The 21,501-nt window shown below is 37.6% G+C and overlaps 1 protein-coding gene across 1 annotated transcript; it reads left to right on the top strand.

Moving 5' to 3' along the window:
- Window positions 1-1,262: 1,262 nt before the first annotated feature.
- On the top strand, window positions 1,263-20,666 carry LOC141665756 (uncharacterized). The gene is made up of 4 exons (XM_074471737.1): window positions 1,263-1,384; window positions 19,332-19,715; window positions 19,899-20,184; window positions 20,382-20,666. The coding sequence occupies exons 1-4, from the start codon at window positions 1,263-1,265 to the stop codon at window positions 20,664-20,666; spliced, it is 1,077 nt and encodes a 358-aa protein (XP_074327838.1).
- The last annotated feature ends 835 nt before the right edge of the window (window positions 20,667-21,501 follow it).

Below are 21,501 nucleotides of genomic sequence, written 5' to 3' on the forward strand. Positions count from 1 at the left end.
ACAGAAAGCAGCCGAGGGACCCTGTTTGGACAAAGAGTTTGATGAATTACTCAGGGCTCTCAGAGTTTCTCTAACCAATAACTTTTTCATCTAAAAAAACCTTCGAACAGAAACATCAACTTTCTAATGGTGATTATGGTGACTGTAGATAACTTTCAGGAAAGAAGAATTATTGCAAACATTAATGACTCTGGTGTGGATAGATGTATGCAGGTGTCTCTCAACTGTCTCATACCTACAAGAGCATCTGAGTTGGACATCCTAATCAACAAGGTCAACATGGTGATTCCAGAGGACACTCTCTTTCTAAATGAACTCAAAAAGGCTCAAATAGCTGATTTTCCATAAGCATATCTCCAACCTAGCAAGGGAGTAGCCTACATCTGTCCATCAACCAAAAGGTGCAAACACTTCATGATACCAAAGCACTGTGTCATGGGAAACTTGAGGCTGATCATAATATTAGAAACTGACTTGAAGCACAAAAGGATCAAGACTATAGAAGATGAAGAGATGATAAAAATATTGGGATGATATTTGAGAAATGCTGATAACTTGTTGCCAACAACTCAATTTAATACCAAATATTTTAAATAATGATGAGCAGAAGAAGGATGAACACAAATCTTCTGGATCAAATCCAACTCAATATTCAAGAATAACAGGCATCAAGGTGTATGAGAAGAGAAAAGGGAAAGAAGAGAGGAAAGAAGATGGAAAGAAGAGTAGGAGATGTGGTGAAGGGGAGTCACAGAAACAAATGTCCAGGAAGCAAAGCTTCAAAAATCCAACCTACTCAAACCTCCAAACCAAGCCAAACATAATCTCAACCAATCCTACCTCAAAAGCCAAAATTCCTAGTCAAACAAACTACAAACACCTTAATTAAAATACCAATCAAATCCAGCCAAGTCACGCTAAAGAAAATCACAAACATACCTTCATTCAAGCCTCCAATTAAAACTCATTTCAAGACTGTTGGGAGAAAACCAAAGGAAATGCAAGATGATGCTAGTGTCATCTGGAACTACTTTAATCAAGATGATTTCCTACCCCTAAATATGAGCATAACAGATGATGACTACTTTCAACAACTATCTGAAGAAATAGTCAGAATTTGGGTTGTTTATTTGTCAGAAGTAAGCATCTACTATTTGGATGGCTCCTTTATCTTCCTTAGTGGGGAAGTAATGGAAACATTCTCAACCACATAATTAATTAGGGTGATTAGCTTGATGAAGGGAAAGGATACAAGTATAAGGATGTGGAAAGCTGTGATGCCTGAGAGGCTGAGAGAAAGGGATGAAAGACATGCTAGGATAAAGGCTGAAAAGAAGGAAAGGGAATGGCGGTATGCCAAGGAGATAGAGATGTTTGAGCAGAGGTAAAATGAACTCAAGGCAAGGGGGCTGAGTAGAATCTCTAAAGATGGACATTTTCTAAATATTCAAGTTGGCAGATTTTCAAGATTTAGGATTGGTTACCTTAATAATTACTCATTGGATGAATGACTCAAGCTGGTGGAAGCCATAAGAGGGACAAAAATAATTGAAGACCTTCAAGTACTCGTAAATTTAAAGGACCTCATTAGGAAAGAACCACGCTATGAAAAATTTACTTGATGGATGTAATTGTTGAGTTTATGTAATTACCAGATGTATAAAAAATTCTGTATTTATCAATCTGTCAATGTATATATTTGATTTTAGCTTAGGGTTAGTCTTGTTATCAGGAATGAATTTGTGATAAGCAATCTTCTCACAAATTGGGGGAGATTATTGTGCAAGACATGCCTGTATAATAACAAGACTAAGTCACATTGACAACCCTAAGATTTAGTTATTTAATAATCAATTTTGTATTATATATTATATTTCTTGAGTTTATAAAAAGGTTAGAAGATTAGACTGGGGGATTTTTCTATGAACAGATTCAAGCTAAGGAATAAACTCGGGAAGAACATCAAGTTATGATCATGCCTCAGAGAAAAGTGCAGAAGCTTGGAGTTAAATAAAACTGCTTTATGACAAATATTCTAAGTCAAGATATCGACAAGTAACAGATCAAGTTATATCGAGAAGCCATTCGAGAGGTCTAGAATGACTTCTTGAGAATTTCAAAATGGCTTATAGAGAAGTCTCAGAGATATCGACAAGTCAAATGAAGATATAGAGAACTTGAGATATCGACAAGTCATTTCTATATGTAAATAACTCAAAGATATCGACAAGTCAAATGAAGATATAGAGAACTGGAGATATCGACAAGTCATTTCTATATGTAAATAACTCAAAGATATCGACTTTAAGTGTAGGTGCCCTAGATGCAATACATTATTCTTTTAAATCTTTATGTCAGTGGATCATTCAATATATGTATTTATTATGACTTTAATTACTGCGATATTTTGTTAGCATAATAAAAGTCCTTAGAATCATGATACACATTGTATAGTTTAAGTACATGACTTGAACTTGAGATTATATAATATATCATATTCTTAAAGGTCCTTAATCGAGTATTATTATATAGGACAATAATAATATATAGATAGACTAGTATGTTATTTGACAAGATAACCACATCTCATTGGTTATAAGTATGGGGATACTAAAGTCAATACATAGGTACATGTGAGAGTACATGGTACTGGACAGACCCACTGTGAGATTCTTCATGTTTAATAAAGTCATAAGAAAGACTCACAGTGATAATGGTGTAACGATCCTTTGACTTGAAATCATTATATTTCTATACAAGGATTAATATACTTTGACTACATTAAAAGTTACTTTTGATAGGGTGATGATAAAAGTGGACATCGGGTATATCATGAGTCGTTTGAGAAATATGAATGATAGATAAAGGATTTAACCCTCCTATAATTAGGAGATATATTATTGGCATCTTGATTGAGTGAGATTATAAGAAGCATGGTCATGCTCAAATAATGATTTGTCTTCATAATCCACTCATGGATCAAGTAAACCCGGATTAAATGTTGAAGAGGATGACTAAATACATGCCTCGAGTTTAATCTATAATATGTATGGTTAAAGGGATTATATTACACGAAAACATTAATCACGAAAGGTTTTATATAATCACGATTTAATTATTGTCTAATTGGGTAACAATGATGTATTACTAGATACCGCTCATTGTTTATAATTTTGTTAGAGAATAAAATTATTGCCAATTAAATAATAGCCTATAGGGTCACACAAATAGAGCACTTAATGGAATAGTTAATTTAAATTGTGGATTTAAATTAATTGATGATTATTTGAATTTTATTATAATTAAGTAAGACTTAATTGAGATAATATAAATTCGAATTAAAGGGAATGTTTCTTTTTTGCCCATAATAATTAAGTATGACTTAGTTATTAATTAAATAATAGAAATTCATTTTTATTATTTAATCCTATACCTACTAGGGTTGGGCTTTGCTGTTATGGGCCTTTTAATCAGTCATTGTAAATAGATAATGATAGGTTTAAGAGGCTTGTACGTTTTGGAGAAAACCCTAGCAGCAAAAAGAGGCAGAGGAAATTCGGATCGTCAAGAAGGAGGCTAGTACATCCATTTCGTAGTCAAGTTTGTGAGACGTTCTTGGAGGTGCTCGTGTGGATACCATAGAGGTGTTTCTCCGAGAGGTAGACACAAAGCGTGATAGCTAGGATCTCCGTTGAGTTCGTGAAAGTCAAGCTCTTGAAAGGTATGATTCATTATCTCCATAATCTGCCCACAATTATACATGGATCCTGTTCTTGGGTTTCGAAATTTTGTTTTATTTACGTTTATCCGCTGCGTTTTATGCCTCGGGACCCAACATCAACAAGTCAAATAAAGATTTGAAGAAATGGATATATCGATAAGTCAATTTCTTATATAGAGATCTCAGATATATCGACAAGTCATAATGTGTATATAAAGATCTCGGAGATATCGAAAAGTCATTTCTACATGTAGAGATCTCAGACATATCGACAAGTCATTTCACATGCAAGAATCTAGAGACCTCAACAAGTCAAGTATACTTATAGAGAACTCAGAGATCTTAATAAGTCATTATATTTATCGAGATGCCACTTCTCTATAGGACAAACTGGAGATCTCGACATGCTTCTCAAATACAAAATGCAGACAAGTTCAAGATTTAAGATTATCAGTCAACAAACGATCTATTCACTAGATTGAAAAGTCTATAAAGTAGCTGGAAGAATACAAGATCAAGCCCCAAGATTAACTAGAACAAAGGATGGTCACAGACCTACAAGATTTTACCCAGATTTGCTAAGCTAGAAATGAAAATAGAAAAAGGTTGCTTTAGAAAATAGTTTAGTACATTTTAGTGCAAGTCTTGTAAACTCGTGTTGCTAGTCTATCAAGCATGCATTGGTCCTTAGTTAAGTAATAACAAAACATATCTAAATTTTCTTGTATTCTCTCAATATAGAAGCTGAGTTCTTATTTTATTAAGAACACATAATTTGTAGCAAGACCAACTTAATTAATACCAATTAAGTAAGTTTTGAAAAAACTATGCTTGTTGATTATTTCGGTAAACAGTATCTCTTCAAAATCTAAACTGCTCTGTTCACCTGAAATCCAAAAAAGTTTTAAAAGGCTACAAATCCAAGAAACACATTCACCCCCTCCCTATGTGTTGCATTCAATATATAACACAGTTTTACCATGAACTGGATATTAAACAGGTCTTGGAAGGTAGTCCGTGGACTTTTGGAGTTAAATAAAATTGTATTTTGGTTTCAAATCCACATCATGGCTGCAGGCTTTATGTCAGAAGGGTTGTGAGGGATATAGGGAATTATATAGGCACCTTCATAGAGTCGGATGTGAATAACTTTGTGAGAGTATGGAGGGAATATCTATGAATTAGAGTGCAAATATCATTGCAGATACCCTTGAAACGAAGGATGAAGTTTAAAAAGAATGATAGCGTCTAGTGCTGGGAAAATTTCAAGTATGGGGGTACCCACGTTCTGCTTCATATGTGTTATGATCGGGCATGGAAAAAAAATTATGATAGACTGTTTGAAACACCTGAGGAAATGATAGAAAAACCATATAAGACATGGATGAGGGCAGACTCTCATCGTAGATCACACTCAATAGGTTTGAAATGGCTTCATTAGGGAGGAGGTACTCCGGTACATTCAACGGAGTTGCCAGGCGTCGGTGGAAGTAAAGGGGTGAGCGAGAAAGAAGGTACTGATGAGTATAATCACATGGTATCAGGTGGGGAAGATGGCAGGGTAGAGCGAATTATTAGGGATTTGGATATGGGAGATAAATGAAATCAAAACAGATTTGGGCTGAAGGATCACATTGGCATAATTCAAAATAGATATGAAGATAATGAGGCGATATTAGAGGAAACAACTCTAACTGAAACTATTAAGATTGCGGATCCTAAGAGACGTCGTACAAATGAGCCCATTCAAGAAAAGCCCGTAATTCAAACGGGGGGGAGCAGATGGACTATCTAAAAAATCTGAATTGGACCAAAAATGTAACACCCCCAGATCCGGGATCGGGGATCCGGGTCATTACGGTCTTTCTTTCCACAATATCACTTAACTTAATTAATAATAAATAACCTCATGTTGTGACCCCACACTAACACACACCACAACCCGTTATAGTCTCAGAGATGAAATTGAAATAAGTACAAGTCCTTGAATCTACAATTTAAAAGTTATTACAACCCAAAATGATTACTTGATAAGTTTACAGTTAATTGTCATTATCCGCCACAAGTTATAATTATACATAATTGGTTCCCAAAAGTAGAATTCCTGATCTACCAATAGATCTACCTCTGCAGCTATAGCAGCTACAACATCAACGGGAAGACGCGGGACGCTTCCCACGCGCTTGCGCTGGGTCTGCTTGAGTCTGGCCATCTTTCCTAACTGTTGTTGTGTGATGAAGAAATGAAGCAAGAGTGAGCATTACAGCTCGCAAGATAATTATAGCGTAAACAATAATGCAAGTATCTAAATGGATAACTTACTAGAAACCTTTATCAAGTGTAAGGTAATTACTTACTGGATATAAGCTTAAAGGAAGATGAAGTTACCAATTACTTCATATACTTATACCATTTTATAAAACTACTTGAACTACCACTGTTCACAGTATTATAGGTTTCAAAAGGTCATCCCATAGATAAGACCACAAGTTAAGACTTGAATAGATTCAAGTCTTTGAAATATTATTGAATGAAATGAAGTTACGAGATACTTTATCTAGTCCCGATATATATATATACACCTATATATATACATTTCATACACTCCTTGAAAACCTCTGTTATGAAAATTATAAACAGAGTTGCAATATCCAATGAATTTGGAAAGGAGAAAACCTTGGCATAAACCTGATATCTTGCTGATCAGGCAAAGATACCAATAAGTAACCTTTTCTACTAGTAGATGGATGAATTCCACACTGGTCATCACCCTGGCCACAATAGGACCTTATGCTGGACTGCCACTCAGCCACTTACGCATTTGATGGACTCCCACTGAGCCACTTACACTTTCATGGACGCCCACTGAGCCCATGTTGCTTATGCCGACTCAATAGGTGGACTTACTTCCCGAATGTTGGGTAAGTAATCAATTCATTTGTCAAAACAACAACCTCGTTGTGAATATAAAATACACCACAGAGCCGGATCCCTCAGGTTTTGAGCGAGTATTTAAATCCCCTTTGAAAGGAGGATCTTAAATATAAAAATGAGTTTTGGGATCCGCTCTAACTTTTAAAATCATTTTGAAGACTCGAAAACATTTTTAAGAATGTTTGGAGTAATGCTGATTTAATAAAATAAATCAGTCCCAATATATTAGAAAATATCTGAATATTATTATTTAAATAATATTCCCATATGGATAATCTCTATATAAACAATTTGAAGTAGAAGTTTTAAAACTCATACTTAAAATGAATATTAAATAACCAAAGATATACTTATACGAAAGTACTATCTTTATTTGAATAATCGAAAATAAGTTTGATTATCGAAATATTATTCTTTAATAAAATAAAGAATATTATTTGGTAAATAATCGGAGTCATAAGTCCTCAAATGAATATTTAAAATAATATTCATTAAATAAAATAAACAGAGTAATAAGTCCTCGAATGAATATTCAAAATAATATTCATTAAATAAAATAAAGTTATCGAATAAACCTTATTCGATTAATAGTTTTGAAAACTATATCAATATATATATATATATATATATATTAATATATATATATATATTATACTCGGGAACATCGACTCCCGGTTTTAGAAAATGTTCACCTTTGGTCCCCTATACTAAGGGTATACGCAACAACTGTTTATCTCTAGCATAGGTATTATGCAACTATAAGCATTGAAATCAACAGATAGATAACCAGATTACGAAACAGACATGCATATATATACCATATCAGCATGCTTCAATATATCACAAAATTTGCTAATTAACCAACATGCATCTATCACAAGATAATGCATATACATATATACATCACAAGAACAGTATAACGGGTAGAAAACTTGCCTCAGTGACTGAGGGTGATAAATGGATTGGGACAAGTCTGGTAACCTATAAACAACATATAAGTTGGAATTAAACCAAAGTCACTTATGAATCTATACTTTAACCAATTAGACTCTAACACTCGCTTTGCGCTCAATGATTCTTTTAAGTCGCTCGAGTACCCTCGGCTCCACCATTTTTAATAAATTAACCATTATGAGTTTTAAGGAGATTCTTTCGTGAGTGCCTTACCAACTGCCTAATACACTTTACATAAATGTTTCATACTCCAATTAGTCCTTTAAGGTCTTTAATCTATGTTTCAAAGTAAGGCGAGGGGTAATGGTTCGTTCGCGAAACACTGTTACTTAAAACGGTCGTTTCTCCTAAACCGTACATTGGATTCAAACGAACCACATATCAAAACGAAGCTCGTAACATGAACTATCTAATCATGGCAGTGGTCAAAACCTAACAGTGAGTTCTCGGGTCCTGATGTTAAGAACAAAACAGTCTAAAGTAAATCGGACATTACGACGGCTATATTTACGCGATTACCAATTTTTATCCTACTCCAAATCAACCACCAATCAACCACAATTCAACCATACAACCAAAATCCATACATACAATGCTACAACAGCCCCAACAACTCAATATTTCCAATTTACAATACTTCCCAATCATGAACTAAAAGCTTACACAAGTTCTTTAACTAATCAACAAGATTTACAACTCCAAACACATCACAAAACCAACACATCTCTAAATACATAATAATCAAGCTTCTCATGAACCATTCCAAACACAAAAGCTATAAATATACAAAAGTAGGGCTAGGGTATGGGATTATACCTTCCTTGGTGAGTAAAAGTAACTAAGGAGCTTGGAATCACCCTTGAAAGTCCTTACCAAAGCTTAATCTAAACAAAAACTCAAGAAAAAAATTTTAAGTTCTTGAAAAACACTATTCACCCTCTTCTTCCATGAATTTTAGGAAGAGATTGTGAAGGAATTTGAAGCTTAAACTTATAGAATAGCTATATCTATGCATAAGGAATCTTAGATAATTACCTCACTAATTAATGAAGCTTGGAACTTGGATTTTGGTTTTTCTTTTCTTGAAAGAATGAAAGGGCCGAGAGCTTTTGTTGCTTGAAATGGGAAGTCAACTTGTGTTTTTGGTGTTATGATTTGTTTGTTGGTTGTTTTTGATTTTGTTTTAATTATTTACCTTTTAACCATGGTGATTTTTGTGTGGCTTGAAATCAACCACACTTCCTTCCCTTTTTGGTCATGCTTAGGTCATCAATCCTATGTCATCTTCCCATGCTTGTCCTCTTCTTATTGGTTTGATGACATCATCCTCACTAACCTCTTTGATTAGCTTCTAATTACTTGGCTAATGACCGCTGATCTGTTATACGGTTCGCTTAACTTTCATTTTTGTTTATCGTTTGAGGTATCATACCCGGGATCTTATTACTTGGGTTTCCTTAACCTTTCTCAATACATTATATTCCTTTTATGATCCTCTCTTATAATCCTTGAATTTAAATCCTTTTTATTCTGTTACCTTATAATCAATTCTTTCAGTTGCTGGTGGATTTTCAGGAAAAATCAAAGTGTTCGAATTTGGATTCTGACGATCTTTACATACACTTATATATCATATAGAGTACTAATAAGATCTCAGAATAACAATAAAAGAACCCCTACATAGTGTGGCATGAAAAGTTTTCTTATTCAGCAATATCAGCAAAAACACTATTCATAAGGGTTACAAAAAGTTTAAAATTTTGGGGTTATTACAGTCTCCCCTCCTTAAAAGGATTTCGTCCCGAAATTAAATAGAAAAAAAATGGGGGTACTTTTCTAGCATTGCGCTCTCTAGTTCCCATGTTGATTCTTCCACATTATGATTCTGCCATAGCACTCTGACTAGCTTGATTACTTTGTTCCGAAGCACCTGAACCTTCTTATCCATAATCTTTACTGGTCTTTCCACGTAAGTCAGATCTGGTTGCATAATCACCTGCTCGTATTCCACTATGTGCCTGGCATTTCGATGATACTTCCTTAGCATTGACACATGGAACACATTATGAACTTGTTGTAGGTTCGGGGGTAAGGCTAGCTCGTAAGCCAACTTCCCAATCCGTCTTAGTATCTCAAAAGGTCCAATATATCTTGGGCTTAGTTTCCCTTTCTTTTCGAACCTCATTAATCCCTTATAAGGGGATACTTTTAGCAGTACTAAGTCCCCTACTTCATACTCCTTGTCCTTTCGGGCTAGGTCTGCATATTTCTTCTGTCTGTCTTGGGCTGCTACCAGCCGTCCTCTGATAAGATCCACTATGTCTTTGGACCTTTGGACCACTTCGGGTCCGAGCATCTTCCGCTCTCCTACTTCATCCCAGTATAAGGGAGATCGACACCTTCTTCTGTATAGGGCCTCATAAGGCGGCATTCCGATGCTGGCATGAAAGCTATTGTTATAAGAAAACTCGATCAACGGCAAGTGATCATCCCAACTTCCTTTAAAGTCTATTGCACAGACTCTCAACATATCCTCTAGTGTCTGGATGGTCCTTTCACTCTGCCCATCCGTCTGGGGATGGTAAGCGGTACTCATATTTAACTTGGTCCCCACACATTCTTGAAAGCTCCTCCAAAATCTGGAGTTGAACCTGGGGTCTCGGTCTGAGACAATGGACGATGGGACTCCATGTCACGTCACTATTTCCTTAAGGTAAATGTCCACCATTCTATCGACTGTGTATCTCTCATTGATAGGAATGAAATGGGCTGACTTTGTCAGTCGGTCTATAATCACCCATATGGCATCATGGTTGGCTTTCATCCTTGGTAAACCGACAACAAAATCCATGGCTATCTGTTCCCATTTCCATTCGGGAATCTCCAGGGGTCGTAAAAGTCCACTGGGTCTCTGGTGCTCTGCCTTTACTCTTTGGCAAGTCAAACATTTGCTTACCCATTCTGCTACGTCCCTCTTCATGTTGGGCCACCAGTAATACTCCTTCAAATCCCTATACATCTTGGTGCTTCCCGGGTGAATGGAATACCTTGAACTATGGCTTTCATCCAAAATCTCGTCTTTAAGCTCTTGAATGTTCGGAACCCAAATCCGGTAGGAGTACCTCATTATCCCTTTATTATCTCTCTCAGTATGGATCTCTTCTCCAGTCATTGACTCTCTGCCTTCATTCATTACTTTCTCTTGGCACAATCTAATCTTTTCCAATAACTCTGGCTGCATCGAGATCTCAAACAGCTTTTCAGTTCCGGCTCCGGTTACCTTTACTTCTATTTCCATTCTCTCGAAATCCCTTATCAATTCCTCCGAAGTCATTATCATTTTGAGTCTTTCCTTCCTGCTAAGGGCATCAGCCACCACATTGGCTTTCCCTGGATGATAGAGAATCTCACAATCATAGTCCTTGATTAGTTCTAACCATCTCCTCTGGCGCATATTGAGCTCTTTCTGCGTAAATATGTACTTGAGGCTCTTATGGTCCGTAAAAATCTCGCACTTCTCTCCATACAAGTAGTGCCTCCAAATTTTTAAGGCAAAAACTATTGCCGCGAGCCCAAGGTCATGAGTAGGATATCTAATCTCGTATTCCTTCACTTGTCTCGACGCATACGCAATCACCTTACCGTGCTGCATAAGCACACACCCTAATCCTTTGTGCGACGCGTCACTATATATTATAAAATCTCCTTTTCCGTCTGGCAATGCCAACACCGGGGCCGTTACCAACCTTTTCTTTAATTCCTGAACACTGTTCTCGCATTTTTCCGTCCATTCAAACTTCTCTGTCTTGCGAGTAAGTCGTGTCAAAGGGGCTGCGATCTTCGCAAAGTCCTGTACAAATCTACGATAGTAGCCGGCCAATCCTATGAAACTACTTACCTCTGTGGGTGTGGTTGGCCTTTCCCAATTTGAGACCGCCTCTATCTTGGAGGGGTCGACCAATACTCCTTCTTCATTGATTACATGTCCTAAAAACTGTACTTCATTCCGCCAAAATTCACACTTCGAGAATTTGGCAAATAACTGTTCCCCTCTGAGTATTCCTAGAGCTATCCTCAAATGCTCTGCATGTTCTGCCTCAGTCCTTGAGTAGATTAAAATATCATCGATAAAAACTATCACACACTTGTCCAAGTACTTCTTAAATACTCTGTTTATTAAATCCATGAAAGTCGCTGGGGCGTTGGTTAATCCAAAGGACATTACCAAGAACTCATAGTGCCCATACCTGGTACGGAACGCGGTCTTGGGAATATCTTCGGGTTTAATCTTTAGTTGGTGATATCCAGTTCTCAGGTCAATCTTGGAAAAATAAACAGCATCCTTTAGCTGGTCGAACAGATCATCTATTCTAGGTAACGGGTACCTGTTCTTTATGGTTAGCTTGTTCAACTCTCGGTAGTCGATGCACAGCCTCATGCTCCCATCTTTCTTCTTAACAAATAACATTGGTGCTCCCCACGGAGACACTGGGTCTTATCATACCCTTATCCAAAAGTTCCTGCAATTGGGTAGCTAATTCCTTCATTTCTAATGGGGCTAACCGGTAAGGTGCTTTTGAAATTGGCGCCGTCCCTGGGGCCAACTCAATAGCAAATTCAATCACTCTATCGGGTGGTAATCCCGGAAGGTCTTGTGGGAATACATCTTCAAATTCGTTGACTACCGGAATATCTTGTAAGTTGGGCACCTCCTTCTGCATGTCCATCACATAGGCTAGGTAAGCCTCATTTCCTTTTCGTAGCATCCTTTTGGCCTGGGCCATAGTCAAAAATTTATGCGTCTGCCTCTTTCCTCTAAATATGAGTTCTTTCTTCCCTGGGATATTCAACTTAACTTTCTTCCCCTTATAGTCTATCTGAGCATCATTGTTAGATAGCCAGTCCATTCCCAAAATTACATCAAACTCCCCTAATTTAAAAGGAATCAGATAAACACTAAAAGATTGTTCCCCTATGCCTAACTCACAGGCGGGCTGAATCTGGTTAACAGGATTAACTTCATGATTGGCTATTTCTACTTGTAAGGTTTCTATCAAGGGTTCAGCCTTAAGTCTTAATTTACACGCAAAGTCTCTGGATATAAAAGATTTAGTTGCTCTCGAATCAAATAAAACATTCGCACTGACTGAATTTAGAGAAAGGGTATCTGCTATCACATCTGAGTCTTTCATAGCATCTTGGACTGTCATGTTGAAAGTCCTCGCAGCAGGTGGCTTATTGGAGGCAGCCCTGCTGGCTCCTGAAGCTGCTGGTTTATTCATTGGGTGTTCCCTCTTCCAATGACCCAGGCGTCCACACTGATTACAAGTGGTGGTTGGAATGACAGCAGGGGTTGATGAAGGGCACTTAGTTGAATAGTGACCCTCTCGACCGCACTTAAAGCAGGTTACTGGCTTTCCTTTACACTCCCCAGTATGCATCCTTCCACAAGTGTTACAGGCTGGCAATGGGGGTTGAGATTGGTTGGAATAGGACATTCTTGACTTCTGGCCGCTTAAACCCAGTGTTCTTTCCCGGTAGGGACACTGCTCCCCTATTAACTCTAGTTGGGAAGCTCCCTCCTGCGGATCCTCCACCCATGCTCATATTTTTCCTCTTCATTCCCTTCTTTTCTCTCTCCTTCTGCATCTGTTCAATTCCGGCTTCTACAATTGTTGCCTTTTGCACCAGAATGGCATAATCAGTAAGCTCAAGGATTGCCACCCTATTCTGAATCCACGGTTTCAGTCCCTGCTGAAACCTCCTAGATTTCTTTTCCTCGGTGCTCACAAACTCCGGCACAAACCTTGATAACTCAGTAAATTTTGCTTCGTACTCTGCTACGGATAAGTTATTCTGCTTTAGCTCCAAGAACTTGAGCTCCATCTGGTTCTCCATAAACCTCGGGAAATACTTTCCCAAAAACAACTGACTAAACCTCTCCCAGGTTATGATAGCATCTGTCTCCGTGTTTTTCTTGGCCTCCCACCAGTAGTTGGCCTCTCCTTTCAGAAGGTAGGTAGCAAATACAGTCTTCTATGCCTCATCGGTACTCAGAATCTCAAAGAATTTCTCCATTTCCTTTAGCCATGCTCTTGCCTCAACTGGATCGGCTGATCCGTGGAACTCAGGGGGCTTAAGGGACTTGAAAGCCCTGAAGGAGTTTGCCACATCATTGTTATTTCCTTGAGGGGGTGGGTTGGGTTGACGTTCCAAGTTCTGCCTTAGTAGTTGCATGAACTGTCCCATGGGATCCATGCCCGGGTTTGGTACTGGTTGCTCAACCTCAGTTTCTCCTTCTTCAGCCTCTATCTCAAATCCTTCAACATCATATGTTTCCTCCTCCTCTTCATACAGGGAGTCATCCTGTTCAACATAATCCTCGTCTTCCTCTTAACTGTATTCTTGGTTCCTACCGTCCTGGTTATGGCTTCCCTGGTCCTCAGATCCAGGGTTAGCCCTAGTTCCAATCTTTCTTGGCGTCATGATACTGATAAATTTTTTTGGGAAATTCAATGTTAGGTCACAATCATACACAACATTGTGCCTTGCACAGTTTCTATAATGGGGAGAATGTATCTCGCAGTTCTATTATATTATGACAGTTCTAAAAGAAGTACAGTAATAATAATGATAAAAAATAGTGATCTCGTCACTAAAGAACTGAACTGAAAGGAAACAAATATATACATGATGCGAGAAATACATAGTTTGATCTTGTCAAAAGTACAACAGTGCTACAACCATCTGCCTAAAAGTGATACAAAAGAGTCTATCTGTCTAGTCAGAGAAAGGGATGCTATATACAAGTCAACTATCCCGGAAAATTGGCTCTTACTATGGCCTCGATTAACTAGACGACTAGACTATCCCATCACCGGTCCTGAATCACACACCGGAGCTGAAACGGAAGATGTAGTCGGCCTTCCGCCTGGAGATCCTACCATGCATGTCCCCCTGGAGTGATCGGAGTCTCGCTCGGGCCGTGAGCTCTATCCCCGTCAGCTCCCTCCTCAAGGATCGGGGTATAGTAGCCCTAGTCTCATAAGCTCAGGCACGCCTACCCGCCCTCTCGCATCCAACTCCCTCCTGACCTCATCCAGCCGGGCCTCAGCAACTCGGGTCCTCAGTACATCATGAACATATCTGTGAGCTAACAAAGACTGCCTATGGGCAGGGTCGAGAAGTGGTGAATCCGGAGCCGCTGGGGGTGCCTCCTCGGTCTGCCTAGGCTCGGAAGTATGGGTCTCTGAGCTGTCATCACAGGGGCTCCAAGATAGTGGTGGAGGGGTAGGAGCTCTGACCACCGGAAGTGAGGGTAAAGGGGTACCAGTGTACTCTACCATAGCTCCGACATGCTCCTCAGCTACTAGGACCTCATCCGGGTCCTCCTCATCTAAAATCGCCACAACCTCCGTCTCTGACTCCTATGAGGGGTCCTCCTCATCCTCCTCCATCTCAGGCTCCTCCTGATCCTCGGCATCTAGCAGTGCCTCATCATGCTCACGCTCGAACATCTCTGGGTCCTCGATCTCATGAGCCTACACATTAAACGAGCTAAGTTACTATCATGATACTTATTAGGGTTCCCGTAAGGGTTTTAACTGTCAGTGCTACTTTAAGTAGTCTGACTATGAACTTGGCAAGAGTTCTTATTATCTTTGTGAGTTTATTATTTTATCATCGCATCATCTCTGAGGTTTATAACGCGTAGCTTTGATACCATTTCTGTAACACCCCCAGATCCGGGGTCGGGGATCCGGGTCGTTACGGTCTTTCTTTCAACAATATCACTTAACTTAATTAATAATAAATAACCTCATGCTGTGACCCCACACTAACACACACCACAACCCGTTATAGTCTCAGAGATGAAATTGAAATAAGTACAAGTCCTTGAATCCACAATTTAAAAGTTATTACAACCCAAAATGATTACTTGATAAGTTTACAGTTAATTGCCATTATCTGCCATAAGTTATAATTATACATAATTGGTTCCCAAAAGTAGAATGCCTGATATACCAAAAGATCTACCTCTGCAGCTATAGCAGCTACAACATCAACGGGAAGACGCGGGACGCTTCCCACGCACTTGCGTTGGGTCTGCTTGAGTCTGGCCATCTTTCCTAACTGTTGTTGTGTGATGAAGAAATGAAGCAAGAGTGAGCATTACAGCTCGCAAGATAATATATAGCGTAAACAATAATGCAAGTATCTTAATGGATAACTTACTAGAAACCTTTATCAAGTGTAAGGTAATTACTTACTGGATATAAGCTTAAAGAAAGATGAAGTTACCAATTACTTCACTATACTTATACCATTTTATAAAACTACTTGAACTACCACTGTTCACGGTATTATAGGTTTCAAAAGGTCATAAATGAGACCACAAGTTAAGACTTGAATAGATTCATGTCTTTGAAATATTATTGAATGAAATGAAGTTACGAGATACTTTATCTAGTCCCGATATATATAATTACACCTATATATATATACATTTCATACACTCCTTGAAAACCTCTGTTATGAAAATTATAAACAGAGTTGCAATATCCAATGAATTTGGAAAGGAGAAAACCTTGGCATAAACCTGATATCTTGCTGATCAGGCAAAGATACCAATAAGTAACCTTTTCTACTAGTAGATGGACGAATTCCCCACTGGTCATCACCCTCGCCGCAATTGGACCTTATGTTGGACTGCCACTCAGCCACTTACGCATTTGATGGACTCCCACTGAGCCACTTACATTCATGGACGCCCACTGAGCCCATGTTGCTTATGCCGACTCAATAGGTGGACTTACTTCCCGAATGTTGGGTAAGTAATCAATTCATTTGTCAAAACAACAACCTCGTTGTGAATATAAAATACACCACAGAGCCGGATCCCTCAGGTTTTGAGCGAGTATTTAAATCCCCTTTGAAAGGAGGATCTTAAATATAAAAATGAGTTTTGGGATCCGCTCTAACTTTTAAAATCATTTTGAAGACTCGAAAATATTTTTAAGAATGTTTGGAGTAATGCTGATTTAATAAAATAAATCAGTCCCAATATATTAGAAAATATCTGAATATTATTATTTAAATAATATTCCCATAAGGATAATCTCTATATAAATAATTTGAAGTAGAAGTTTTAAAACTCATACTTAAAATGAATATTAAATAACCAAAGATATACTTATACGAAAGTACTATCTTTATTTGAATAATCGAAAATAAGTTTGATTATCCAAAAATTATTCTTTAATAAAATAAAGAATATTATTTGGTAAATAATCGGAGTCATAAGTCCTCAAATGAATATTTAAAATAATATTCATTAAATAAAATAAACGGAGTAATAAGTCCTCGAATGAATATTCAAAATAATATTCATTAAATAAAATAAAGTTATCGAATAAACCTTATTCGATTAATAGTTTTGAAAACTATATCAATATATATATATATTAATATATATATATATATATTATACTCGGGAACATCGACTCCCGGTTTTAGAAAATGTTCACCTTTGGGTCCCCTATACTAAGGGTATACGCAACTACTGCTTATCTCTAGCATAGGTATTATGCAACTATAAGCATTGAAATCAACAGATAGATAACCAGATTACGAAACAGACATGCATATATATACCATATCAGCATGCTTCAATATATCACAAAATTTGCTAATTAACCAACATGCATCTATCACAAAATAATGCATATACATATATACATCACAACAACAGTATAATGGGTAGAAAACTTGCCTGAGCGACTGGGGGTGATAAATGGTTTGGGACAAGTCTGGTAAGCTATAAACAACATATAAGTTGGAATTAAACCAAAGTCGCTTATGAATCTATACTTTAACCAATTAGACTCTAACACTCGCTTTGCGCTCAACGATTCTCTTAAGTCGCTCGAGTACCCTCGGCTCAACCATTTTTAATAAATTAACCATTAAGAGTTTTAAGGCGATTCTTTCGCGAGTGCCTTACCAACCGCCTAATACACTTTACATAAATGTTTCATACTCCAATTAGTCCTTTAAGGTCTTTAACCAATGTTTCAAAATAAGGCGAGGGGTAATGGTTCGTTCGCGAAATGCCATTACTTAAAACGGTCATTTCTCCTAAACCGTACATCGGATTTGAACGAACCACATATCAAAACGAAGCTCGTAACATGAAATATCTAATCATGGCAGTGGTCAAAACCTAACAGTGAGTTCTCGGGTCCTGATGTTAAGAACAAAACAGTCTAAAGTAAATCAGACATTACGACGACTATATTTACGCGATTACCAATTTTTATCCTACTCCAAATCAACCACCAATCAACCAGAATTCAACCATACAACCAAACTCCATACATACAATGCTACAACAGCCCCAACAACTCAATATTTCCAATTTACACTACTTCCCAATCATGAACTAAAAGCTTACATAAGTTCTTTAACTAATCAACAAGATTTACAACTCCAAACACATCACAAAACCAACACATCTCTAAATACACAATAATCAAGCTTCTCATGAACCATTCCAAACACAAAAACTCTAAATATACAAAAGTAGGGCTAGGGTATGAGATTATACCTTCCTTGGTGAGTAAAAGTAACTAAGGAGCTTGGAATCACACTTGAAAGTCCTTACCAAAGCTTAATCTAAACAAAAACTTAAGAACAAAATTTTAAGTTCTTGAAAAACACTATTCACCCTCTTCTTCCAAGAATTTTAGGAAGAGATTGTGAAGGAATTTGAAGCTTAAACTTATAGGATAGCTATATCTATGCATAAGGAATCTTAGATAATTACCTCACTAATTAATGATGCTTGGAACTTGGATTTTGGTTTTTCTTTTCTTGAAGGAATGAAAGGGCCGAGAGCTTTTGTTGCTTGAAATGGGAAGTCAACTTGTGTTTTTGGTGTTATGATTTGTTTGTTGGTTGTTTTTGATTTTGTTTTAATTATTTACCTTTTAACCATGGTGATTTTTGTGTGGCTTGAAATCAACCACACTTCCTTCCCTTTTTGGTCATGCTTAGGTCATCAATCCTATGTCATCTTCCCATGCTTGTCCTCTTCTTATTGGTTTGAACATCATCCTCACTAACCTCTTTGATTAGCTTCTAATTACTTGGCTAATGACCGCTGATCTGTTATACGGTTCGCTTAACTTTCGTTTTCGTTTATCGTTTGAGGGATCATACTCGGGATCTTATTACTTGGGTTTCCTTAACCTTTCTCAATACATTATATTCCTTTTATGATCCTCTCTTATAATCCTTGAATTTAAATCCTTTTTATTCTGTTACCTTATACTCAATTCTTTTGGTATCTGGTGGATTTTCGGGAAAAATCAAAGTGTTCGAATTTGGATTCTGACGATCTTTACATACACTTATATATTATATAGAGTACTAATAAGATCTCAGAATAACAATAAAAGAACCCCTACATAGTGTGGCATGAAAAGTTTTTTTATTCAGCAATATCAGCAAAAACACTATTCATAAGGGTTACAAAAAGTTCAAAATTTTGGGGTTATTACAAAAAAAACTTGAACGAGGTGGATCTTGCATTGCAGGCCCGCTAATCATTATGAGTGTACTAAGCTAGAATTGTCGAGGTTTGGGCTACCTTGGAATCTTCGAATCCCTAATAAACGTCATTCGTCAAAAAAACCTATATTCATATTTTTATGTGAAACAGTATGTTGCAAAGCAAGATGGAGTGGCTTCAAAGTAGGATTGGATATAAGGGTTTGTTTGTGGTAGAACCTATTGGCCGTAGTGGAGGGTTTTCCTTGTTGTGGAAGGAGAAGGAGAAGGATACGCTTAATAGCTACACAAAGAATCATATTGATCTGCGGGTTTGTGTGGAGAATATGCAGAAGTGGATGTTGACGGGTTTCTATGGTGAACTGAATAGGTCTCAACAAAGACGAAACTGGGACTTATTACGTAACATATCAAGAGATGCCAATTTACCTTGGTATGTTATTGGGGACTTAAATAATGTAATTGCTCTGGAGGATAAACAAGGGGATGTGGCCTACCCTAACTGGTTGATTGAAGGCTTTAACCAAGTGTTAACGTATATAGACTTGAAAGATCTAGATTTGGTGGGGAATCAATATAATTAGAAGAGGGGGAGAGTTACGACTGGAAGGATAAAGGTTTGGATAGATAGAGCCTTGGTTACGCAACGTTGGTTGGATATCTTTCTGTTGGAAAAACTATACAATTTGGAGGACTCATTGACTTTGTCAAATCACAGTACCATCTTCTTGGAGCCAACACTAACGGTGCACAGGAGTGTCAAAAAGTCATTGTGCTTCGAAAATGCGTGGTTATATGAACCAATATGTGCACAGATTATAAAAGGTAGGACGGGATATCATGAACTGGACATTCTAGAAAAAATTCATATTTATGGAGAAAGGCTTGGTGAGTGGGGTAAAGAGATAACGGGGAAGTTTGGTAACCGCCTAAAGCTCTGCAAAAATGAATTAAAGCAGCTTCGAGGAAAAAGAGATAATGCATCAGTGGAGAGATTTAAGAAGGTGAAGAAACAACTTTTTAACATTTTCGACCAACAAGAAATTTTTTGACATCAGAGATCGAAGCAATTGTAGTTGAAGGTTAGAGATTAAAATAGTAAATATTTTCATGTAATGGCTAGCGCAAGAAGAAGGATAAACCAAATCCAAAGACTTAAAATGATGTGGAGGAATGGGTAGAATGGAATCATGGTTTGTAGGAGCTAATTTCAGACTACTTTAGACAACTTTATATGACTGATGAGCCAGATTGGGACGAAGTCATTACTAATATCCCTAGCACTATTACAAAGTCTCGGAATGGGGAGTGTCTAAAGCCAATTTTGAACGATGAAGTTAAGAGTGTTTTGTTCCAGATGCACCCGGACAAAGCTCCGGGCCCCGGTGGGATGACTCCGGCATTTTTTCAGAAACATTGGTGTGTGGTGGAAAATGATATGGTTAAAGTAGTCAGAAAATTCTTCAGTGATGGAACTGGCTTGTAGGAGATGAATAGAACAAATGTGATTTTAACACCCAAAAAGAAGGACCCAGCGAGAGTTACAGATATGTGCCATATCTCCCTTTGCAATGTTTTGAGCAAGGTTGTTACGAAAGTAATGGCAAACAGGTTGAAAGCTTTCTTGGGTAATGTGGTGAGTGATACGCGGAGTGCCTTTATTTTGGGGCGGCTTATTTTCTATAATATAATGATGTTATACGAGGTGATGCATTATTTAAAAAGGAAAAGATGTGGGAAAGACAGATATATGGCACTTAAGCTCGACATGAGTAAGGCATACGATAAAATAGAGTGGGGTTATCTCAGGGCAATCATGGATAAAATGGGCTTCAATTCATGTTGGATTGAGTTGGTAATGAGGTGTGTGGAGTCAATGATGTATGATATTAGTCATGGAGGGTATGAGATGAAGAAGATTCTACTTGGATATAGGCTCCGACAAGGAGACCCATTGTCACCATATCTGTTCATTATATGTGCGGAGGGTTTATCAGCCATCATTCAAAAATATGAAGCCAGTAAATTAATTCGTGGAGTAAGTGTGTGTTATCAAGCCCTGAATATTACTCACACGTTGTTCACGGATGACAGTTATGTGTATTGTAAAGCATCTACAGGGGAAGTAAGGAGGATTATTGAGCTGTTAGGTGAGTTTAAAAGGGCTTCGAGGAAGAATACGAATTTGCAGAAGTCTACTATATTTTTCAGATCTAATACGTTGGGATACAACTGAGAGGAAATATGTGGTATCCTTCAAATGGGTGAGGCTACTGCACACAACACTTACCTTGGACTTCCTAACATTCTCAGGAGAAATA

The sequence above is a fragment of the Apium graveolens genome, chromosome 6 (genome assembly GCF_009905375.1).
Source record: "Apium graveolens cultivar Ventura chromosome 6, ASM990537v1, whole genome shotgun sequence".
NCBI lineage: Eukaryota > Viridiplantae > Streptophyta > Magnoliopsida > Apiales > Apiaceae > Apium > Apium graveolens.